Source organism: Cupressus sempervirens, chromosome 3 (assembly GCF_028749045.1).
Source record: "Cupressus sempervirens isolate cs-2001-9-10 chromosome 3, ASM2874904v1, whole genome shotgun sequence".
Lineage (NCBI taxonomy): Eukaryota > Viridiplantae > Streptophyta > Pinopsida > Cupressales > Cupressaceae > Cupressus > Cupressus sempervirens.
The window spans coordinates 668,700,947-668,727,768 of record NC_143120.1 but is presented as its reverse complement, the minus strand read 5'-3'; the positions used below and the strand labels follow the sequence as shown (position 1 = coordinate 668,727,768).

Sequence of the window (26,822 nt, the reverse complement as noted above, 5' to 3'; positions counted from 1 at the left end):
ATGTTTTGTTTAAGGTCTAGGAATGTTTGGTGGTATGGAATACCTTGTGGACACTCCATCCCTTTTTGTTTTTGTTTTCTTTATTTTTATCAGTACTTTTTTAAAACGTGTTGCCCACAATCAAGGGATGGGATCTTTCCAGGCATTTGACTGCCATCTCCAGGATGTACCTGGTTCAATAGGGAGATTGGAGAACAATCTGAGGACATCTTCAAAGAATCCCTGAATCCCCAATGTGTGGCAAGGATCAGGATTCAGGATACCTGGAAGACCCAAGGAAATGTCCCCATGTATCATGTATCCATGTATTTTTTTATTTAACATTATGGTTATCAGTTTCCATGAAGTAGACATGTACTACTTGAAATAGCAAAAGTTTTAGCTGGCTTATCGTTTACTTTTAATTTCCAACTAGTGCATTAATGAAGTCCATCACCAATAAAACTAGGCAGCTGGGCATATTTTACAATTTATCAGATGGGAGTGTGAATATAGTGCAACATTTGCAAACACTATAACGTGTCAAGCATGAAAACACCATTGAGGCTTCATTGGAACCAAATGTTCTTCATGAACAAAATAGATAGCAGGTTTCCTCAAGCCATGGATCTTTTTGATAAAATCAACAAAAACTAGATTCTCCAACCATGATGGTCCACAATTTTTTATATCCCCTGTTTCAACTCACCATCTTCCAAAAATGCCTCTTCCACTTGCTCAGACAGTAATTCCTATTGAGTAGCATATGCCTCCCTAGCAGGTATGTCAAATTTTATGGCTTCTGGTCTTTAGAGCCCAAATTTCTGCAAACTGAGAAAACGAATATTGTTTTAACCTGTCTAGTGTTTCAACCTCCAACCTCTTCCTTTGCACATTCTGCTTGAATTGATCAGTTTTTAAGAGTGATAACTGGAAAATCCACTTTGTTGACAGACACAAACAAATTGAAAGAAATAGGTTTCATGAATAAAGCTACAAATGGCTGACTCAATGCTGCAACCAGCTTTTGCTTCTGGCCTTTGGAGTCTAAATCCATTTATGCAAATCAAAAAAACATATTGCACCAACCTATCCGAGGTTTCAATGTCCAAACTCTTCCTTTGCAGATCCTGCTAGAATTGATCAATTTTTAAGAGTGGCGATTGCAAAAGCCACTTCATTAAAGAATCAAACAAATTGAACAAAAATAAATTTCCTTAACACTGACTGAGTTAATGCTGCAACCGTTCTTTTACTTGGGTTTTGTCCTTGGTGACTGACTTGAAGACCTAATAGATATTTGTTTTAAGCCCAAAACTTTGAAAGGTGAGAACATTAAGAAAAGTTTTTATGGATATGTAACAAATTATTCATTATGTGCATGTAAGTTAATATGTACATTGTAATAGAACTGGATTAGGAAAGGCAATATGGTACCTCTCCCCAGCCATATCCAGGGATGAGCATCCTCGTTCCAAATGGGTAGAAATCTGTATCTGCAGCTATTGTTCCATGTCTTGGGAAAAATTGCCATGGTAGCAATATTCGACTTGGCAACTTCTTATACTGCATTAAGCTCTGCTTTGAGAATATCGGTGGTCTGGCCTGGTAAACCAAAACAATAATAGCTTTTGGTCATTTTCTTAAACATAAATTACCTGGAGATTCACATCAATGCAATCTCAAAGAATGTCAACAAATTTGTGAGAAAAAAATGTTAAGTTTGATCACAAATATATTTGCATTATTAAAACTTCTATAGGCAGAAGTTGAATAGATAAATTATTCATTCAAAAAAAACAGCAAAATTAAAAAATCATGTTCACTGTTATAATAACCTAAAATGAAGTACAGCTAGAAGAATTCGAGCAAATTGGCTATCATTTGACATCAAATTTGTTTAATGCACCTATTAATAGACAACCAAGCACACATCTTGTGTATTTACAAACGCAATGCAGATGATGGAATATATCATGGTTTTCCTATAAATAAAAGGTCATCTCCATTCCGTCCTTGTGTTCCAAGTTTACCATGATTTTGTTTTAGAATGAATGGAATAATAGATAACAGATGAGAATTGGTCATGAAGTGAAATGTATACCCCTGATTTTTTTGTGAAGTTTTTTCTAGCAAAATCTGAGTGATAACAAGAGATGAACAATGCACAGTTCACTGCTTAGTTTCAGATTTCATTCATGTTTCTCATTGCAAAGATATTTAAACAGCATACAACATATAGCATATTGATAGAGAAAATGCACAGAGTTCTCAACACGTCATTGTCTCATCATAATAATAATAAATGATACAAAACTGGAATGATTTCAATCAAAACAGACCAGTAGTATCAGCTTCCCTGAGATTTTGAGATCAGCATATCATCCGAAAGCTTATGCGGAGTCTGACCTTGTGCTGAACAAGGGTCGATGATAGTTTTAAGTCTACTCTAGCAATACAACAGCACTGTCCGATTTTTGGACTTGAAAGAGCATATTTTAATGGCTTTTTAGTTTTTATTTCATTCCAAATTCTGAAATACCTTCTAAAGACCCTACTACAAACACCTGAGTGCCAAAAAACACCAAGGGTGATTCAATTAAATATTGTGATATTGTTATCAGGATTCAACTGTGTAGTTATCACAATTTGACTTGCTATGGAAAAAATCTCCAAGTAATCACTTCTGCTATCTTCAAAACTGGTATAGACCTTTTTAGGAACCCTAGACACCTCAAAGGCAATAATTTTACAGAACACAACAGGCAGATATGTCTTTGCAAACCTCCCACATGCCAATCACAATGTTGGACACTACCTTCAAGGGAGCAACCTCACTTAAAAAAATCAAATACTCACTAAACAATTCAAATGACAAATCATTGATAGTTCATCGCCCAGCTGAGCAAAAAGGAAGGAACCAATACCTAGAAGACAAAAATGACTTCTCCAAGATATGAATAAATACAAGGGTATGAACCCAAACAAGGATTCCTGTACTTCTCAAAAAGTATGGCCAACATGAAGAAAGATCCAAAACTTGCAAAAAGTGCATCCAGCATGAAGAAAAGATCCAAAACTTGCAAAACATGAACAGCACTCCAAATATAATATTATCTTGAAAAAGGCCCCCATAAGACTTTTTAGTTTTTACAGACAAATTATGTCTCGCAAATCAAGGCATCCCATTTGGAAACATCCTTTATAAAATAACTAGGGTGTCCAATTCTGCCATTTGCGCCCCCTCCCAAACCAGCCCAAGTTCAAACTAGGTCTTGGTACTGGTCCGGTCCCTCTATGGGTTCGGCCAAGGTTCGATCCATGGTTGATTAATTCAAACCAAGCCAAAGGAGAATAAAACCTAGGTGGACCAGACCAATTTGGATTGAACCATGCTCGAACTGCATTGAATTGGGGTCTACCTACAGTCCTTGAGCTGTTCTTTTGCAAAATTTATAATATTTTGACATCCACAGCCCTTAAAAGTGGATTTGTAAGGCTTATGTTGACTTCTCATTCTCATTTTTGGTGAGCAAATAGGTTATTTTGTCTTGAGCAAGAGTTTGGTTGTGCAAGGAGGAGTTGGAAGATTGATTTGTGGACCTTCTTCAAGTGCTTGTGCCCCATTTCTACACATTTAAAAGATTACAATGAGTGGAAGAGGTAAGTTCTTGTTCAATTTTTTTGCTTGTTTTTCTTTAAACTTTTTATTTTTTTCATTTCTCTTTAATTGTCCATAATATCTACCAATTTTTTTCTAGAATTTCTCATTCTCTTGCTTTTATATTGAATATGTATACAATTTCTTGCCATAGGAAGGAACTACAACGACATTTACCTCTTCCTCAGTAGTCAATGCCAAACAAAGGATAGAACTCCATTTTGATTCTCCTTTCTGGTAGTATGTTGATATTGTAAGGCCCCTTTCAGGAGGTGATGCATCTCTACGATTCAATTTCAACCTTTCCTTATCTACATTTGCTTTATCCAAGTCCTCAAGTGCTGCATCAAAATTACTTTGTAAGTTGCTTGTATCGATCAAGATACTCCTCAAGTTGTAAGATTTCTTTTGAGGAACTAGGCTCTAATACTAATTGTTAGGATCAAGCAACACTAAGAGGGGGGGTGAATCAGTGTTGCAGCACTTTTAAACCAATTCAACATTTTACAACTTAACCATAAGCATCCAAAAATCACAATGTATAAAAACAAAGCATTCATCAAAAAAGAACTCATAACACCACGATCTTGTTCTCGAGGAAACCCTAGCCAAGGGAAAATCCGAATGGGGATGAAACTTACAAGATGATGCACTAATCTAAAAATATCTCTATTAGGAGATTTGACCCTGTTAGGAGTCTCTACATAACATTTACTTCATTGGTCCCTGTTATAGGACAAGACCTTGTTAGAGGTTTGCAACCCTATTAAGAGTTGAGAACAAAAAGGAGAGCACACTAGCTTGAAAACGAAGGTTAAATCCACCTTCTCAACTCATTGTCCAATTACAAAGAAAGTATTACAACAATAGAGAACTATACATACCACAATGTCTAATTAGTCTGAATGAAGCTCGCATCTATTTTGATCTAGCATCAAGGCTTGAACATCACATATCACATGTCCCATGCTCGCATACCCAATAAGTCCTTCCTTTATACCCTTAAGAATATTTTATTATGTCATCTTACATAACACTTCACCAAATGTGTCCACACAAATACCAATATGCAAAATAGAACCATGCTACTTAAGAGTTAAGTCCTTGGATGCCATCCCTCCATTGCCAAGCAATTGAGTTGTCCAAACAATTCAATTGGCTAGGCCAAAATGGCCAATGTCATAATCTGTCCTATAACATTGCTATATTGAACCAGTTACACTTCACATCACCAAAACTCATGCCATCGGTCACAAAAACATAAGAGACCATACCGGAAGCTCATATACACTATATCATTTCGCAAAGTTGTAGCCATATCTAATAACTATGTTGTCATTGTGGACAAAAACTGTTCAACTGTATCTTATAATCTTCCTTTAGACTTAGGCATTTTTCATATACAAACTTTAACAAAACTGATTGTTAATCCAAGCAACCATGTAAATGAGATATGTTGTCATCAATGACAATAACTGAACACATATTCAACACTCACTTGCCAACAATCAGTTGATGCCTCCAATAAGGTGAAAAATGAACAAATATTGTCCTTAATGTTGGAGAATGTTGTCATGAAGGTGAGAATAGAGAACATGGTGCAAATCATCACAGACAATGTAGCAGCATATGTAGCAACAAGTAGAATCCTCCAATAAAGGTACCCCACTCTTTTTTGGACACCTTGTGCAGCACATATTTGACCTTCTTTTGGAGGACATAGGAAACTTGATTGGGTGACAGCAGTTGTGAAGATGTCATGTAGATCACAAAATATATCTACAATCACCCTTGGGTTCTGTCATGGGAGATATTTGGTGCAATCAGTTGTCACAAGGTTTGCAACAATTTTCTTGACGTTGCATAGCATTCTAGGTGCATTGACTTCTTTGAAACAAATGTTTGTGAGTCAACCATGGCTAGACTCAAAAAAGGTGAGGGTTGTCACGACCATTTAATGAGAATAGAAAAAACTGCTTAATTGGTCAAACTATGTAATGCCTCCTTTTTAAAATGGGATTTAATAATAAATAATCGCTAATGAAAATAAAACAAATAATAAAATATAATTGTAGGTTATTAAGCTTAATTTAAGGTCAAGAGGCATGTAATGAGGAGTTGTGACTCCCACAACATAACATATAAAAGGGAGAAGAGTTCATTTGAAAGCTTAAAGAGGATATGGAGGCAGCAAGCGTAATTGGAAAACTAAGTGTGGAATAATCAGGTTGGAATGGGAAAACAGTCCAGAAATTAACCTGAATTAAAATAAAGAACAGCAAATAAGATTGGTTAAGGGGCAATTAAGAAAGTGGAAGAGACACCACTCTTTGGGAGATATTATAAGAAGTTGTGAAGTATATTTGAGGGGAAGAATAAGAGTCTGTATCAAGCTTACATTTGCAGATCTACAAATGAGGGAATAAAAGGAAGATCATCAAAGAAAGGTTGAAGGCATAATTGTAATAAGAGTTAATAGCAGAATTGTAAGGAGAGTATCTAAAAGAGCAAGAGCAATATATGCATATTGATATACTGATAAGGAAAATATGTGCACACTTAAAGGAGAAGTGCAAAAAGAAGACATAGATTGAAGATGTGACTCAAGAAAGAATTAATGAAGTAGAAACAATGGAAGTGAGTCCTTCAAAAGGAAAGGTTGTGAAGGGTTGTGACTCATCCAAAGGGTGCTAATTATGAAAGGTTGTGACCACTGCAAAGGTGTAGACATGGTGGAGAGGTGTGACTCTGCCTCATATTGGAAGATACAAAAAGGAGAAGGTTTCATTTGAGAAGATTGTAAAAGGAAGATCACTTTGGAGAATAATATATCATTCTCAAAGGCAACAATGAAAAGTGGTGAACATTCCACCAATGAAGTATAGGGGAGGATTCATTTCAAGCATTGAAGGGGAAACATTGTGTGTCATGAATCAAGGAATAAATAATAAGTACTCATTAAATGGCATATTAGAGTATAAGGCATGAGCAGATAACCCCAGCAATTAAATGAATTCAGCAGTCCATTGCATCAATCATTAATCAAAATACTTCATCGGGAAAAATAGAATCAGATACCACACAAGCAACAATCAGATTGCATAACAACAAGGGATTGTTCCAACAATAGTGAGAAGCAATCAAAGAGGAAATACTAGTACTAGCATTTGAGTTATAATAAAACTCTAAACTGCTCATACTCTATGATCAAACTCATACTTATTGGTATATCTATCATGTTAACATCCTTGTCCATCATTATTGTTATAAGATATGTTGATTTTCATATACAATACCAACATTGATAACTTTGTTGCCTACAATGACAAATAAGTGAGAAATTACTAATTGTTTCAAACCCATATTGAAGGGAAGGGCCTGAGGTGTAAGAAAAGGCATTTGAGAGAGCTAAGTAACTAGACCCTCCTACACTTGACCATAATGGCTCCTAGAATTAGAAGGCTCTTATGTAAAAGCGTTGAAGAATCCACTTAAGACCTCGACCCTAAGATGCCAGTCCTAGTTCAAATTTGTATTTGGGTTTGAGATTTAGTTTGTGGGTTTGATTTTTTATTTTTTTTTCTTGGGGGGGGTGGGGGGGGGAGGGGGAGGTGTTTTAGGTTCACTTAGAGTTTGTCCATCACAAAACATATAAAAAGTTAAAAATGAAAAATATATATACATATATGCAGTAGCAGCAAATAATTTCATAATACGCCACCATGCTAATACTAAAGTAACATAGCAAAAGAGACCACCATATATATTAATTGTTTAGTCCAAATAACAAAGCAAAATGCCAAAATGCACCACAATATCAATGTTTCAGTTCAAAAATAATTATGTCAGCTTTAACAAAATCGTAACTAATCAAATATCATCAAAAGTCTTTGAATTCTTCACAAAGCCCACAAGTTTACAGTAATGCTCCCTGCCAAACAACAGGGTTTTTGTCGGACCCAAATTGAACCCAGAACGAACTAAATATGGACCATTATTTGGGTCGAAAGACCTTGCAGATTTCCACAAGAATTTCGTAAAGTGGCCTCTACCTAACTCTACAAGATGGTATGTGTTTTCTGAGAGATAAGATAGAATGGGGAATGCAGGTAAAAGCTGCCAAGACGATTGTTTTAGACATACCTCTTTAACTTCGAGTAGAAAAGGGTTAAGGCAAGCCCGTCATGTCTCTTCCTCCAAGCCCTAATATGTTTATGTAGTATTATTAATAATCTAGGAATATGATGTAAGACCAAGGTCAAGGCCAGTTGGGCACTGGGCTGGATCGAGGGGATACCTCTGTAGTATTAAAAAAAAGAAAAAAAAATCTAGGAATATGATGTGGTTTGCCTAGCCCTAATTATATATGTATATGATGTGAATATGTATATGTATATTTGTATATATTGTTTATGATTGTAGGGTTCAAGCATCGAGGCGCATTATTACAAAGATATTTAATTGGTAAGATGTAAACGTAACCCTAATTTGTTGCTATTGTCATTTTAGGGAGAAACCTAGGGCAAATTAGGAAAGGGACATTACAAATTGGATTGGTCTCTAAGTTGTTATGCCTAGGATAGAGTATTTGGAATCTTCCACAAACAAGCCAATTCAACAAATCCCAACACCTCCTTTCTCATTAGCATGCTTGGAAATTTAGGCGCTCTAATATATCTTTTAAAAACTCATGATTTTCCCTACCAAAAGAGATCAATGCTATGTCCAACGTGCATAATGGTCGGTAAGACATCAAAGGGTGTGCTTTTCACTAAAACAAAGGCAGCCCAACCTATCAATTGTCTCTTCTTGCTTTCATGTGACCCTAATTTCCCCAATTGTTATTAAGGCATCCATCATTCTATTCAATTATTTCTTATTTATTCTACTTCATTTATAATGTTTGTTTAGCCTGTCATGACCCTACCTATGCCATCTCACAATTTCTCACAACTTGCATAAGGAGTGGCATCCAAGTTTCCCAACATCCCAAAGAGAATCCACTATGATAAATGCTTGATGAGTCCTCTATTAGTGGTGATTGGAATAAACAACTGTAGAAAAATCTTCCACATGCTCTCAACCAAAGATAATTGCAACTCTATAATTAGTATTTTAGCCAAGTTGCAGGGTTCAGACACTGCCAGTCAGATTCAGGTCCAGGTCCTTCTCAAGTCCGGATTCATGGCGGGTCCGTAGCAGGTCCTGCACCACAAACTATGGGTCCTTGTTTGTGGACCCACAGTTCATGGCATGGAGCCAGCAAGAATCCAAACCCAAGAAGGACCCGAACCCAAATAGCAATGTCTAAACCCTACAAGTTAGCTGAAATACTCAATTATAGAATTGCGATTATCTTTGGTTGAGAGCACTTAGAAGATTTTTCTACAACTATTTACTCCAATAACCTCTAGTAGAGGACTCATCAAGCATTTATTGTAATGGATTCTCTTTGGGATTTTTGGAAATTTGGATGCCATAGTGGACCTACAAGGACCCACAGTCCATTGTGCGGTCCCTGCCCTGACTCACCACAAACCAGTAGGGACCCGAGAGGACCCTTTGTGAACCCTCAAGGACAGTGTGCAAAACCTGAAGCACCCCGCACGAACCCACAAGGACCTGCGTGAACCCATAGCTCATGAGGCAAAAAAGTATGTTAAAAACACTAAATATTGTATTTTTTTATAATTTTATTATGGTATAGCTATATATATATACACGAACCACAATCTAAGCCAAGACAAACCTTAATTAAGCCCTTAATTAATTTGTGTATATATTATATCAAATTGCAGTTTACTAATCATACTATTATAAGATGCAATCAGCCAAAATGGTATAACGGTACCATTAGTAAAGTGCTATTTGATATAATTTAAAATTAAATGGTACAACTCACAATATATATATGTATGTATGTATTTGTGTGTGTGTGTATATATACATATACATATACATATACATAGACACACTCATATATTCAAGCCCACCATTAATAAAATAAAACATGTGAGACTAAATATTAATAGCAATTGAATTAGTCCAAATCCAACACAAAGATGATTTAAAATATCATACCAAAATGAAATATATATTGAATAACTAGGAACCAAATTGGAGTCAAGCCTAATCCTAAACATTGTTTCCCTTTTTTTGTTATATATTTATTTATATATATATGCTCATGACCCCCCCCCCCCCCCCCCTCCCCCCCGAACCCAAATGGAAAATTTATTTTTGCCCGAACTTATGAACCTGAACCCAAATCTATTCCCGAACCCAAATCGGCGACTTCGAGTATTTGCCTACAAAATTTGCAATAAATTTCCTTGATTGGCAACTCTTTGAATCTTGTAACATTCTTTGTATTTTAAGATCTATTGTTAATTCTACCTAAATCCACTTCTAATTTGACTAGCGGTAATCTTACATCTCCAATGCCCAAGACCCTTCGGCCTTTTGTCTAAGGGTTTAAGACTTTAAGTTGAACATGCAGTCCAAACATCACGAAAGGAAAGCTAAAATGACCAAAAGATGTCCAAGGGTTTAAGGTGAACACACAGTCCAAACTTCAGAATAAGGGATGTTAAAATGACTAAAAGACGCCCAAATGAGCCCCTTCATCCTCTTTTATTACCTCTAATGGAACATTCTAATAGTTATATTTAAATTTCACCATTTATTAAAATAATGAACTTTTAGGCCTTCATAAAGTGACTTTAGACTTCAATTCGATAATTAACATGAATTTTTTTTTAATTTTTTCTTTTTGCCATCTTAACAGTAATTATTTAATATTCTCTGCAGTCTGCACATCTAGGCAAAGTTATGAAATATATTAGAATGGACCAAATATGAATTTGGACCATGCCAATATATTCTTAAGCTCTCAAGAAATTAAACGTTATAAAGTTGATGCTTAGCAAACCTCTCCAATAAGTGTGGAATGCTTCTCAAGTGTCTGCACTACATCGTGAAAGTACCATGAAATTTACTTTGATCTATAGAACTCATTGCAGATTTCGTAAGTCTAACCTAAAAGGATGGCACTCCCCAAGAAAATTGGTGTCCTTAGAGATACTGGAAAGGCCATAAAAAGGGACATTACACTATAAAATCTCGGAGTTGTTTACATCTATTTCTCCAACTTAACAAACAAGGAGAATATGATCCCACTCATAACAAAGGTAATGGTGATGTTAGCAGCTTAAGGACTTCCTTCAAACAGTATTAAGAAAAGACCCTTTCCCCATTTCTCAGTATGGTTACATGAGTATATCAACCTTGCTTCAACACACATTCGTCTCAAACATTATTTTCTTCTTCAAAATGTTGTCATTGTCCTCATCATTGGAAGGTGAGTAGAGGCTCTTCACAAGTAGATAATCACCTAATAAACTACCTCCAGCCCACTAAAAACCTCCAAACAGATTATACCACTAGCTCAAAGATCTCCTTCAAATTGTTTCATGACAAACAAACAATATATTGACATCCTTGCTCAAACATCAAATTCCTTAATAAGGAAATCCATGCTCAACTCTAAAGATTGTTCTATTCTACCATACACCAATTTTTAGCTGCCCCTTCCTGCATGATACTTTTCATGTTGCAAACAATTATCCCCTGCTCACTATACAATACAAAACAAAAGTTTCATCGAGTGTGTAACTTTATGCCTTTCCCCTTTGATTAAACTTGCTGCTAGGGTTGGAGGCCAGGCCCATTTAATCAAAAACCATATGACAATAGATCCTTTGTGATGCCCCTCAAAACGTTCAACCAGATAGCAAAGGTCGGCCTACTTGTGGGTTCCCGTAGCCCAGCATTATTGTTAGGGGCTAAGTAGTCAATCCTGATTCTGGTTCAAATTCAGATTTGGAGATTTGGCAAAATGTTTTTTGGGTCGGGTCCTGCTCCACAAGTATATATATAGACATTTTTGAAATGTGTATGTGTATGTGTATGTGTATGTGTATGTGTGTGTGTGTGTATATATATATATATGTATGTATGTATATATGTATTCATAGATTCCATACATGTAACATGTAAATGCTCATTCATCATTAGTTCAAAACTTCAAAGTTCAAACATATAATGATTATAATAAGAAGTCAAAGTCAAAGTCTCATAGGGATGCCAATGTTGGTGCAACTGCAAAGATCTCACAAGTTTCACCATAGGTACCTTCTTTTGTTGGTCACCATTTCATCAGCACCTATGAGTTGTCCTAGTTCATTACTGGGGGACGAAAATAATGCACCAACCTAGTGGTTGATCAAAACCTCAAGAGAAACACAATTCCCTTCAAAACACCACACTTTGCTATATAGGGGTGCTAGGTAGATCAGACCCAAGATATAGGAAGCTTATTGGTTTGATGTAGATGTTCAACTAAGTGTATTGTGTAATTGATAAAAGGTTGATTAAATGTATAAGTGTCTAAATGTGTTTGAGTTGATAAACAGTAAATTACGTGAGCAAATGAAGTGATTAAAATGTTTGGACTATGAGAATCAAAAATACTAACCATGATGAGAAAATCTTGAACTCTACGAGCTCACTGTCATGGATAAAAGTGCAGCCCAAAGGACAACAACGCTCTAATGGACACATCTTGCACAGATAGAATAAGGATTTGGCAAGAATGAAACAAAGAAATGGAAAACTAGGGTCTAATACGATGAAGTAAAGATAGCATAACAATGATTAGTATAAATGCATGAAATGAAAGCAATGTGATGAAATAACTAATTCAAATATAAGTGAATTAGATTATGTATTTTACAATTAATAAGATGGAGAAGAGAAGATGAGGGAGATAAAACCTGATTTGCCAACCATTAATGTGATCGAAGTTGAAGCTCTCAAATCTGTTTACTGTACAGGTAAAGAAGTCAACACATACAGACAATAATAGCAAAATAGCAGAATAATATTCGCAATAGTAGATTAATGATGCTTTACAATGATCCCAGACGGGATATAAATACTACTGCCGAACCTTCCCGAAGGAGTCCGTCGGCCACAATTATTCTATCCGTTACAAACTATTTACCGCCGGACCGTCGGCTACAGAATACCGAAACACCGTCGGACCGTCGGCTACAGAATACAGAAACACCGCCGGACCGTCGGCTACAGAATACAAAATATCGCCGGAACAATCCAGTCGGCTAACACCATCCCCCCCAAAAAGAAAAGTCGTCTCCTGACGACTGACAAAATATCTGAGACAAATTAACAAACAAAATACATTAATAGAGTGACTACAACAAGAGAAATCTGCTTCTGTCATATCACTTCGACATTCATCCCGTTACATCTGTAGCCTCTGCTAACACAATACTGTCTCCTCAAGCTGACCTTGATAGCCACCTGTGCTGCTTTCTTTGTTTTCAATTCCTCAGTACCCTAAGCCAAGTGTCGCTGCACTGCCTCCAATTGGATGATCAGCTCCTCCCGAGCTCTCTACGCATCCACCAAGACAGCCTCACAGCCAACACCTGCTCCCACTGCCTCTAGTACACAGAAAGTCCATGCCTGCAGCAACTTCAACTCTTCTCAACTGGTCAGACTCCCACAACTGATATCCGCCACGACTGGGGATCCAAGGGGCAACTCCCCCGGCGGGGTCGAGGGGCAGCGCCCCTCGCCGCCAAGACCAAATTAACACTTCGCAACCCACACAAGAATGCACGGATCACACCATTTCTGTCATTATCTGCCGATTCTGCACTCTTTCTGGCAACCACGGATGCGTCCCCTTCCCTTTGTCATCCAAGACCAAATTAACACTTCGCAACCCACACAAGAATGCACGAATCACACCATTTCTGTCATTATCTGCCGATTCTGCACTCTTTCTGGCAACCACGGATGCGTCCCCTTCCCTTTGGCATCATCTGTCACTCATTCTGAACAACTTGATTTTGTCGACTTTTTCTTTTTTTTTTTCTTTTTTTATAGTACTGAACCTCTGACTAGCGCCTGCGTCCTACTCCACGGCCTTTCTGTCCTCACCTGCGGCCTTCCTGTTCTCCCTGCGGATTCCTGCGTCACCCGCGGCCTTCATGTTCTCCCTGCGGCCTTTTTGTTCTCCCCGCGGCCTGTTCTTCTCCTACCCGCGGGCTTTGTTTCCTTACCCGCGGACTATTCTTTCACTGGCGGTTAACGGCGAGGATTTTATAAAATATAATGCCCGCGGGGGCTCTCTCTTCTTTTTTTCTGCCGGAGGAACTTATGCTGTCAGTCTTCATCCTTTCTCTGTCGGAGTAAATATGCTGCGGGGCTTTACACTCCGCGGGGGTCTCTTGCCCGCGGACCCGCGGGACTTTAAGTGCCCGCAAGCAGGCAGTTGCCCGCGGGACTTTAAGTGCCCGCGGACAGGCAGTTGCCCGCGGGACTTCCAGTCGGTTTTTTTTTTTTTTTTTTTCTTAAAAGAAATCAAATAACAGAGGTACCTCCATTTTGCCTCCAGGCGTCGCCATTCTACAACGACGATGGAGTCAACTGGCCATCTTGTGATAGCGACGGAGTCTTCCTGGCACCATATATTTTGAATTTGGATCTGTTGACATCCGGAGGTACTTTCTGCCCGTCCAAAGTTGATAATCTGATCGTTCCATTGTCGCCGACCTTCCAAATCTGATATGGTCCAACCCACCTACCTTTAAACTTTTCCACTTTGATTTCATTATGACCGTTGTACGGCTTACGTTTGTTCTGTGCCACCCCCGTCGCCCACTGTGCCTGCGGTTGTCACGCAACTGGATTATTTCCGTGCTGTCGGTGCCCTTCCACTAATTTTATGCTACGGTGTAACCTTTTCTTTCCGCGCGGTCTATTCACCATGTACCGAACAGTGGGAATTTTCGTTTTTTTGTGTTCAAACTGTATGTTCTTCCCCTCAGCTTCAGCCATGGCAGCTTTTCCTTCTTCCGCTTCCCTGCATTCCTCCGGACATTCGTTTTCCTCCTTTTTCTTATCTTCGTCGATCGTTAACATATTGCAACTCGAAAAGAGTTCGTAGTCTTCTATCTGCCAGTGGTAAAGGCCATTCACCGAGTCCAGGTCGTCGTCATTCGATCCTCCGTCAAGTCTCAATACTCCTTCATCCGGTTCCATTCTTCTCTTTCCTTCGTCATCACTCTCGCCTTCACTGTCAGAATCTGACAATGCTGCCTCCTCGCCAACCATTTTGCGTGTGCAGGTCAATTATGAATCTTTTGCCTCCGCGCTCCATTGATAGGGTATTGCATTTCCAATCATGTTTTACTTTTGCTTGCACCAACCAATCCCGTCCCAGAATAGCATCATAGCCTTTTCTTTTTAATGGAATGACCATAAAATCCAATAAAAATGGTTGCGTACCAATTGTTACCGGTTGCGCTTTCAGAATTCTCAATGGTTTGATTCCATGTTGGTCTGCCGTGAGTAACTGGAATGTAGGTGGCCACAGCGTCGGCTTTCCCAACTTCTTCCAAGTATCCTTCGGCAACACATTCACGCCAGACCCTCCGTCAACAATTGTCTCTGTCAAAACATTTCCCAAAATCCCCATCTCGACAACCGCCGGATGCCGTCCGGATGTGAGTGCCAGCAGTATTGGGTCTGTTGTCATCACTTCCCTACTATCCCTTCCTGTGTCCTCCGGTGCTTTCGGAAACGGTGTATGATTCAAAATGGCTGTCCATAACTGGGGCATTGTGAGAAGGTCACTTATCTTGACTGGTATCTTCGTTTGTAAGATCTGTCGTACAATGTTTTGTTCTGCAAAGTTCCTTGCCAAGGTGTTGGTGATATCCTTCAACTGAGATGTCCCCGCCGACGATGCCTCTGCAATGTCCGCCTGCGCTTCCCCCACTTTTCTCTATTCCTCAGCTTGCCTCCGTGTAATTGCCAGAACCTCCTCTACATCCGTGCCAACAGTGATCAAGTTTACTCCAGCCTTCGGACACTTGGAATCTTCGTGATCGCCGGGTCCGCACCATCTGCATAATAATTTCGATGTGTTTGCCACTGTACAATCCCGCGCAAAATGACCCCACAAATTACACGCTCGGCATTGAACGATTGGCCGTCCGTTTGCATCATACTGAGTTCGACTTCGACTCCCATTATTATTGTGATTGGTTGCATTGTTGTTATTTTGCCCTCTGCTATTATTCCTGTATCCTCCAGATGTAGCACCGGGGGTATTCATGTTTCCGCTACTACCCGACGGGGAAGCCTCCTGTGTGAGAAACACCTGCGAAGATCCTCTTGTCTTCATGTTAAAGGGACAGTCCTTTGTTGAATGGCCCATGATCTGACAGATGTCGCAGAATTGGTTCTTCGAACACGATCCCTTAGTATGACTGTCGGTCTTACATTCCGTACACCACAGTTCACTACCTTTTGGCTCCTTCTGCATATTTTTAAACTCCTTCATCATGCGGATCATATCCTTCTGTAGGGCCCGAACTTTCTTGCTGCTGCCTTCGTCGTCACTGCTATCATCTCCGGCAGGCTCATCGTCATCAGAATCAGATGAGCTAGTTTTCTTCTTCTTTGTCTTCTGTTCACTTTCAAGATCCAATGCTCTGTTATACGCGTCCACATACGACAATGGTGGCACAATTTTCATTTTCCTCCGCAACTTCGAGCGTAGGCCGTCCACAAACCACCTTTTCTGCAATCCGTCCGTTGGCTTGCTTTTCATTTTGTTTATTAAGTCTTTCAATCTCCTGGCGTAGACACGAACAGTTTCGTGCTTCCCTTGCTTGGTATTGAAAATTTCCGCTACAATTTCATTATCATCCCGCAAGAGTTTAAATTCCGCCAAGAACTCCTTTTTAATATTATCCCATGTATCCAGCTTTTGCGGATCCATATCCGAAAACCAATCAATCGCGACACCCCGTAGGGTTGCCGGAAATTGCCTGGCCCATTCGTCGGCATCTGTGATTCCATTTGCCCGCCAGATCGTCTCACATGTCTTACAATGTCAGAGGGGGTCGGCTGTACCATCGCCTTCAAATTTTGGTAATTTTTCTTTGGGTCCCACCATAACTCTGGAGATCTGCACTCCTACAGTGGTCGGCACTCCCACACCGGCAGTCTGCACTCCCACACTAGAGGTGTCGACAGCTGCAACCCTTGGTGAAGACGAAGGATCCTCCGAAATTGTTTCCCGCGGAAGTCTATCTTGGACGAAGAGGTCACTCCATGCTCGTGCTCCGTCTGCACTGCGAGCCGTGCGAGTTGATGCTCTCCCATCTGAATTTTCTTCCCTCGGCGAACACAAATTCAAGAACTCCTCCCGTGCTTCTTCCACCAATTCCACCCGCTGCCGAGTCTCCTCCAACAATTTCTCCGCACTTCGGTTTCCGTCGGCAATCCTCTGAAATCTTCGTCGGCGTTCGGCTTGCTGTGCTAGAATTAAATTCTCTTGCGCAATACGGATTCCATCTCTTCCCTTCGCCTTATTCCGATCCTTGTTAAGCTGATTTGGCATTAATCTTCATTCCTCCCACCTTCCAGATTCATAAGGCAACGGCGCCAAATGTTTACCGTACAGGTAAAGAAGTCAACACATACAGACAATAACACCAGAATAGCAGAATAATATTCGCAATAGTAGATTAATGATGCTTTACAATGATCCCAGACGGGATATAAATACTACTGTCGAACCTTCCCGAAGGAGTCCGTCGGCCACAATTATTCTATCTGTTACAAACTATTTACCGCCGAACCGTCAGCTACAGAATACCGAAACACCGCCGGACCGTCGACTACAGAATACAGAAACACCGCCGAACCGTCGGCTACAGAATACAAAATATCATCGGAACCATCCAGTCGGCTAACAAAATCCATGATTAAAACTTGCACACAAACACAAAGGGAAAATTGTTGTGGCCATTTAAGAGGCTTGCCACAATCAAACCCCTACTTTGGTGTTTCCACCTCCATGAATAGTCATTAGACTCGACAAAACCAGTCATAGATAACTGAGTAGAAAATAGCAACATTGACAATCTGAAGTAGAAATATGATAAGAAAGATAATATGCATAAGGACATGAAGGATATGGTGAGAACTCCCCAAATGAAGGTAGAGAGATCAAATGTGTGAGATAGGACCAAATATGAAAGCTTGAGCTATCCAACAATGGAAGAACTCGCAAGAAAAAAGGTGTGTAGAACAAGATATGGCACAAAAACGGTGGTGCGAAGTCTGCCAAGATGGTATGAGAATACAACCAAGTGAGAATAACTAGCCAAGAAGACCAAATGCATGCAAAAGAGGGATTTTTGAATAACCCAAATGGAATCCGTGTAGGATGAGCCATCATCATGGGTGTTACAACTTCAAGGTAGTTTGTAATGCTCAAACAGTCCCTACAAATTTGTAGATTCGTAAACAAGAGCACATCACGTGGACATCTTTGCAGCACACACGTGTCTAAAGGTCGCTGAGGCTTCATCATGTGGAATTGAGTCATAGACGAGCTAGCAAGGTGAAAAAGATGAAGGAGGTGACGGCACATTTTGTGTCTAATGCTAAGGTGGACGAAATGCGAGGATGGCCTTTACACTAGGGTGTAAAATTTATGCCATAACAATTACTACAAAGATACACTCGTGAGTTTCCTTTTCCTATGTGATTAGTTCCAGTAGCTTCTCTTTGCTTAGATGATCACATTTTGATTGTTACCAAATCTTCAGTGCTTATGTTGCTAAAGGCTTGATACAAATCCTTTTATTATCAATGGTGCCAAAGGCTTCAGTAGTTAGCATAGATCAACATTTGGTCGCATTAACCACAATAATTGAGTTCTTTGAGATCAGATAATCATGGATTATATTGGTTCATATTCAGGTATCTCAGATGAATTATCAATGGCTCAAGACATTCAGTGTCAAAATAAAGATAATGTGGCACCTAACGCTTTTGTGGATCTATATTTTATGGTTCAGTGACTTTAATTTTTAAAGACTATTTTAAAAAGGTAAAATGAGCCCCTTTTGCCTTTGCTCAGATGTTCGAGTTCTCACGGATCTGTTGGACTCAAGTAGGATTCCAGAATGGAATCTGGATTCTGGCAGGTTCCCTATGGATCCCTTTGTGTGAGGGATCTACAGAGAATCCAAATTCCATTCCAGAATCTTGCTCGCATCCAAGAGGAATCTAACAGGGATCCGGATCCAAATCACTTCGGTATCAAGATCCGATGCTTTTTAGAGGGGTCTTGTATCGCAGGTTAGGAGACTCATCCAGAGGCTTTGTGAGCTACATTTATCAATCTCGGACAATCTCCTAAATTTTAAAGGGGAATTCCTACATTTTAGGGTTTGACTAGGAGTTAACAAAACACATCAAGAGACCTCGAAATCATTCTGGAGACTATGGTTGTAGTTCCTATTTTAGGGAGGATCCCTATTTTAGGGGAGACTGTCAGTTCGCCTGCAGCACTCAAGTATCATCCGTGGACTGATGGTTTTAGTCAGATTTCAATTTGCCATCCAAAAGATCTGTTTATGAATAAATTGGAAATAATTAAAATATTTCCTAAGTTTGATTTAAATAAAATAACAATTAAATTATTTCCTAAGTATTTGAGCAGCAATCAGGCTTCCGAGAACAAAAACTGTTGGAAGTGGAAGAAGTTGGATGAAACCCCAGCCTTCCTGGTACTTAAAATTCAGCACAGATCAAAGGTTCCATCAGAGAAGCATTGAATCTTGAGGAGAGATCTTGAATCAAACTTGAAGAGGCAACTCATAGTGGACAGTAAGTACAGATCAGGAAGTTAGCGGAAGGTTTATGCATTTCAATCCATTTCTTCCCTAGTCATACAGATACAGGCAGTGATAATATTCATTCCCAGCTGGACATGGCACTTGGTTAACAGCTGCCAGCATTAAAATTGCAGAATTGTCCTTGCACGGAAGCAGTATTTGAGACAGCACAAAAGAGATCAGAATTTTGTAGAACTCACCACTGCTATTTGTCTTCTGTGGTACAGATCGGATCTGTACAGTTGGGAGTACGGGTATGTAGAAATCAATTTTGAGAAATAAGAATCAGAAAATCGCCAGTTAGTCATTGATTTATTTCGTTTCAGCATTGGTTAGTAGATTTTCAGATTTATCTATTGCAATCAGCATTATAAAAAATAGTAAATACCAAAAAATTAAAAAACTTGAAAAACCAAAATCAAAAATTGCAAAATACCAAAACACTTAGCAAACTTGGAAAAAAAAAATTTAAAAACAGAATTGCAGTTCAAATCCACTTCGGGATCTTTCATCCTCCTGAAAGAAATAGCATATAACAGACAATTCAACATCCTGCTTCCAATCATGCCTCCAGTTAATTCGCATGATAATCCAGACTTTAGGTGGTAAAAATGGTGACAGACGAGAAGGATCAGCATCCTATTGGTTGGCAGATCTTGTTTAAAGTTCTGGCTGGTAATAATAGTTAAGGCAGAACTTGATTCCTAGATGAATGTTGTAGCCAACAAGGAGTAAAATATCCAGTATACTTTCTGGGGTTGCACGTTTGTCCAACTGTTATAGACCCTTATCAGAGATTTCAGAGCTTTCTATAGGTCCATTGCCTGGAGAACTACTATTTTTGGTGATAAATATGTGTATAGGAAAATGACTTGGATAAATCCTTGGACATGCCAATATGGAAAGTAAAGTTACCATTTTAGCAACTAAAAATGACTTCCTTCATAGAATAGCTTAAATAACAATCCAGTTTGTGTTATGATCCATCTGCTTAGGCAGTATAAGAGCTAAGTTAGAAAGTTTCCCTATCTTTTGTTGGGCAGAAAGAATACTCTAAAAAGCATGCAATTAATATACTAATAACTTGATTGATAAACTCATATATAAAGAATTATAAAATGACTGAATAACCAGTTATTCTTGCAAATCTCCCACTGCCATTCTTTCTTCTGCACAAACATACACAACAAAAAACCTCTCTAAAAATATGACCAATTTCTGTTGCACCTAGATTTTGATATAATGAAATAATTCAATTTTAAGCATCAAGAGCATTTGAAAACTAACTTAGATAACCAATTATCCTTCTTGTTGAATACAAAATAGTCTTTGGATTTTTAATTTTCCCATTTCAGAAAACTTAATCCTTAGTTGCTATAAAATGTGTAAAAGATTAAGATGTATATAATATATACTACCAACACAACATGGTCTTGTACTATTATTTTTTGCATTATTCTTTGATTAAATAAATGTGATTTCTACGTAAATCGTGAACACAAAGAATCAAGAAAATTAAAACTAAAATACCTGAGCAGGAACACTGCCATCAGCAGTTAAACCGTAGTAAGGTGATCCGGTCAAAGTTGACGCTGTCCAATATCTGCAAGAAATTTTGTCACACTCTATGACTATATGTGTACACCAAAGGTTCAAAAAAAGTTGCCCCAGTGTTTACTTAATCACATGTCCAAGTAACTACTGGTCTTTCATTCAGTTAAATTTACAAAATTTGAAGATAGACCTGGCAATATGATTTCATGATGTCCTGATAAATAATTTATTTGGATAATGTAGAAAGATAAATTAGTCAAAGTTCTGAGAGGCATAACTTCTATCCTGGGCAATAGAGAATTATCCGAATTATTAACACGCCCAATAGACCTATAAACTGCAGAAAAAAGGTAAAAATAGGTTGTGCTATTGAACCAACTATAAGAAGGTACAGCTATGCTGCCTAAAAATCAATGGATCAAATAGGCATGGAAAGCATGGACTACTATGTGCAGTTAAGCACACTTAGGTGCGCTTATAAACAAACTCCTTGTAGATGAATTATAGCAAGAATTACAAGTACACTTATCTACTTTATTAGTATCCAATACCATCTACAATACATAACAGATCAATACCATATTAATGAGAAGGAAAACAGTTTCTTTTTTATTTCCAAAATAGTTCATACATCTTTCAAGTCCAAGAGTCCTTAAATATATCCTTGGTTGGTTAGGAAAACCAACTGACACATCCTTTTACTACCTAACTGCCCGAACCCCTTACTATTCTTAATCGTGACTATATTATACTAATGTTTTATTAAGCCTCTACATTATCCCCCTAAAAAGAAGTCGTCTTCCAAACAACTTATACAAAATGAACTAGCAAATCCACACTTCAAAGAGGTAGGGTGGGAAGACGTCCCTGAATTGGAGGTGCATTGCTGCCTTAAAAGTCGCAAGCCTCATTCCATTGTCAACTGCTTGGCTCAGGCTGTCTGAAGTAGCTGCAAGGCATCCATTCGATCCTTTTTTGCCAGTGCTAATTTCTCTGCCTGAGTCACCTTCTCCAACTCCCAATCTTTTTCGTAGTTTTGCATTTTTTTCTCCAAGAGGACCCATTCTTCTTTGATTTTTGTTAACTCCTCTTTTGCTTGTCGAAGCTCTAGAAATGTTGTCCTAAATGCACCTTCTATCTGTGCTAACACCTGCACAAGGAGTCGTCTTCTCCTTATATCCCCTCTTCAAGGCAATTCGAACCCTAAAAGAAACCTAAAGTGGAATTCATTTGAACTTTATAATATAATATTATTTTCCCCAATAAAGTCATCCAAATAGAAAGAAATCATTACTTTATTAATGACAAATAGCTCCAAGCATCAAATAGGTCCCTGTACGTGATAATCAAATAGTAGAGATTGAGCTCTTTCCAACGAGCTATCACACATAGGCAAATCGATCTAGATGGAGCCAGAAAACTCCTTATCACTCCAAAATAGCTAAGCACTTAGCCTTATTTAAATTATTAAAATGCTAACTTAGAAGAATATTTAAATATATTAAAATATTTCCCAGGTAGCCAAAAAACAACCCAAACACCTCCAAAACATGAAACTGAGTTTGCACCTGCCTGTGACTGATGCCAGACAACCTAGGCCAACTGGCAGTCTCACCCTCAAATTTAGGGATACTCCTGAAAAATAGGAAACACACCCAAACCTCTTGAAATTGAGACCAGCGGGTGATCTCATAGAACCTCAACTCTGGAAAACGTCACAACCTCCTAAAAGGTAGGAATCTCCTCCTACAATCAAGGAACTGCCTCCTAAAAAGTAAGAGATTGAGACTGTCACTCTAAAACTGAGTACTAATGAATCTCCTCTGCTGTGTGCATCTTCAGAGTGTGTGTCAGTGAAGTCGGAGTTCTTCCTAAAAATCAGGAGATGCATCCAATGTCTCTGAAATGTCCCCAATGGTCTCTGGAGGCCTCTTAGACAACTCCCAATCAGTCCCTAAAAATTAGGGATCCCTCCTAAATTTTAGAAACCTGTTGTTGACTGCCCAAACCAGCCTGAAAAGTTCATGTTTGGGTCTATATGCCCTATATGAGTCCCCTACACACTCTATTGGCCTATGGGAACTCCAATAGTAAGCCAATCCATGAACAAATGTCTGTCATCCTAGAAAGGGGACATTACAGCTTGGGGAAAATATGATAGAAAACAGAAGAAATAATGCACTAACAAAGGCTCCAGAACTAAAGAAGGCACTTTGATTGTAGACAACATAGGGACCTCAATATACAAAGGGAACATACAAAAGTGCATCTAGGGCTTGATCCTGAAAGATGGTATTTTGGTTTTGGTTTGTGACGAATCTTTACCCTTAAAATCATGAGTACCAACCAAAGAGACCTCTTCCATGTCTCATGCAGCAAAGAACAATATGTACCAACCCCTATTCGAACTAGGATGAAAACTATCCTATCTACTATTCTTTCAATTTATTTTCACAGCAGAAAGTAAACAAAGGAGTTAAAAAATGAATCCCTTTATTCCCACATCTTGAATCCCAAGTGAACACACAATGAATACAATTTAAGAATTTCAGAAACCCAAATTATATTCCACATGAAAAACTGAAATAATCTTAGATTGATCATTACCGTAACTGTGGAACATTCAGATATCTGCTGTGTCTGAAACTGCAGGGCAACCAAATTCTGCACAATAAGACTAAGGCTGGCCATTCCAGGATTGAAACCACTAAAAAACATGAGCAGCTTTGGAAGCTAAGAAACTTGAAAATTGTCGAGTCCTACTTTTGAACACTCAAAATGATGAAATCAAGAATACTGAAAACTGCAAATTTTTACGAAAGCTACAAATCACTGAAATCTGAAAGACACCCAAAACCAGAAACTAAAACTATTAACTAATCAAAATCCAAAATCTTTAATTTTTTCCTTAATTGGAAAGAACTTAAAGAAAAAAAACTGCAATGTGACTAAACAATTGATCAGAAATTGCATAGAGAAACTAAACTAAAGAGTTGTGGATGCTGACTCGAGCAAAATCAAGGCAGCATAAATGCTGCATTTGTAAAAAACAGTCTTATATGTGTGCATGGGCATAGATCACAAACTGCCATTATTCACAGAATCAGTGAGTTGCTGAGTACTTGCCAAATTTTTTGCAGCCAAGCTTTTGAGAGTTGAATTTAATGACTTTTTGTGCCAATTTTTTTGGCAATAACAAGCAAGCTTTTTGGTATGTACTGAGTACTCAGCAAGTTGATGGGTTAACTGGTGTTCTGCCTTACACACATCTAAAATGGAGAAAGAAAGGGAAGAAAACACTTTAAAATGTCATTTATTTTTCATTAAAAGCCGTATTCGACCATGTTAACATACATCAGTATTAGAGCATTCTAAAAAAATGGAAAGCATTTAAGGGATTTACAGAACACTTAACTGAAATTTTGGATTTGCACCATATTCTAGGATTTTAAATTTTGGCATGAAGCATCATTTTTTTCCTTTAAAAAACTATGAAAAGGATCCCCTCGACCCCACTAGGGCGTTAAAATTTTCCCCCAAACCCATTAGATACACTTTGTAGCTGTATTTTGCATTAAATTTATGTTTTTTTTCCAACAATGTCTTTTTTTGCTAGATTTTGACCAAGTCAGATATTTTTGATCTGCCCAGCCCAAATTTGTGAATAGTGTATCTGCACTGATCCCAAAACACATCCTACTCTTCTACCTAAGGTCTATTTACTAGCACTTGCACCTTAAGGAGGTGCAATGGTTATGCTGGAAACAAATTATCTGTTCCGTAATATATTAGAGTATAAGTTTAGATATGGATTAGAATATAAATAGAATTACCAAATTAGTGATAAATAATAAATTAGAGAAAATAAAGAAGTTTAGAATAGCAATTACAATATTGTTCTTGAATACATACTCGTATGGATTTTTAGATAGAAGTTGTTAGGAAATTTCAAGCCATAAAAGACAAATCTCCACATAACCCAAATGACGAGGCACATACCCTTTTCCCCTCTACATACCCACTTAATTCTCCCCAACAATCACAGTTTTTCAACCAAAACAAAATGTCAAGAAAGGCATAAGTTCAAATTTCGAGAAAATGATTTTTCAAGGCTCGCCAGTGGCATGAAATTCCTTATGACAATAAACAAAATGTTCTAGAGTCCTCAGATTGCATTAAGGTTTTCCATATTGACTTCTAGATTTATACTTCAGCAACTCTCATTCAACATTGAACTGTAAATTTATCACCCTCAAACGGATACTAACAAGCAGTGATAGTCAAGAGCAATCCCTAACAGGAATGTTGCCGAAAAGCTTCCATCAATTGTGAACCTCAGTTGATACATACTCCATCGTGGTATTGATAGGATTCCTCTGCATTTGTTCGCCCTTGCAGGTTGACCTCCAGGCAGTATAAGCCAAACATTTTGCTTTTTTTTTAAATGGGCATCTGTGGTTTAAAAATCTACTCGGCTTCCTATGGATTCTGTCATTGAAGTGGAACTGCAATTTGCTTTGGTGTTACATGGCCATGGAGACACCGAGGACTCATAAATCTCCTTCTTCCACATCATTTTCAAGATTGTCATGTTCTGTCGGTTCTATATGTTGAAGTTGATGAAATATCAAACCCACAGCTCCCAAGAATCACCTGCATGCAAACACCTATCACAGAAAGAGAAGCAAAAAGCTATGGAGACTGGAATTCCCAAATCCATAAATGAGACATTCTTGATGAGCAAAAAGAAAGATTGCTATTATCAAAAGCGAATTAATAAAATTACAAAGAGATCAATCCTTATAAAAGGAGATCAAAACCCTAATAGGAAAAACCTAAGTTGCATGATAACAATTAATAAAATAATTAATTATTATATGCCTAAAGTTTAGCTTAAGTAAACTGGAGATAATAAGTGACTTAATAATTAAATCAAAATGATTTAATTAATAAGGCAATATCTTATTACTCTTAACACTATATTGCAATGCAAATGTTGAACCTCCGCAAGGTGTAGTGACTCGAATCATGAATCGCTGTTCACTTATTGCCACCGCAAGAGAATTTCTATATTTTATTTAAATCTGTAGAGTCACTCCACAATGCCACCTTCTAATTTTGTGGGAGATTGTTTGTACATTAGTTTCAACCATTTGAATGTTTTTCATAGCTCCACCCACCTTTAATACTGAGTATTAAATATTATTTCTAGTGTCGCTGCCAATAATTAGTCCAAAAAATCGCTGCCAGGAAGAACAAAAATCATTGCTTGAAATCAAAAGTTTGCTGAGAAAAATTTGGAGAGGTTGAAAACTTCTTACATTTGCAACCCTGCACTGATACCATGTTGATTTTTCGGATCTATTGCAAATGTAATAGCACTGCCATAATGTTTTTGGTATGTAGTTTCCAAATGGCAGTCATCTCTCTAATATAGGATGAAGTATGGATAGACATGTCTCTTTACGAGACATGTCTATTCATTAGAATGTAATTAATATAATGAAAAATAAATATCTCATATATATATATATATATATATATATATAATATCTCACACTTATATATATATATATATATATATATATATATATATATATATATATATATATATATATATATATATATATAAGTGTATATATATATATATAAGTGTATATATATATATATAATATCTCACACTTATATATATATATATATATAATATATATATATATATATAATATATATATATATATATATATATATATTATATATATATATATATATATAATATATATATATATATATATATATATATATAAGTGTGAGATATTATATATATATATATATAT

The 26,822-nt window shown here is 37.7% G+C and overlaps 1 protein-coding gene across 2 annotated transcripts in view; it reads right to left on the bottom strand.

Annotated features, from left to right (window-relative positions):
* Positions 1-26,822, bottom strand: part of LOC149568486 (uncharacterized) — a 162,966-nt gene that overhangs the window by 83,213 nt on the left and 52,931 nt on the right. For both annotated transcript variants that reach the window (XM_089821401.1, XM_089821400.1), the window contains 2 exons: positions 20,965-21,037; positions 1,417-1,584 (listed from right to left, as the gene is read on the bottom strand). In XM_089821401.1, coding sequence (XP_089677527.1) covers positions 1,417-1,584; positions 20,965-21,037 — 241 coding nt within the window. The remainder of the gene's footprint in view (positions 1-1,416; positions 1,585-20,964; positions 21,038-26,822) is intronic.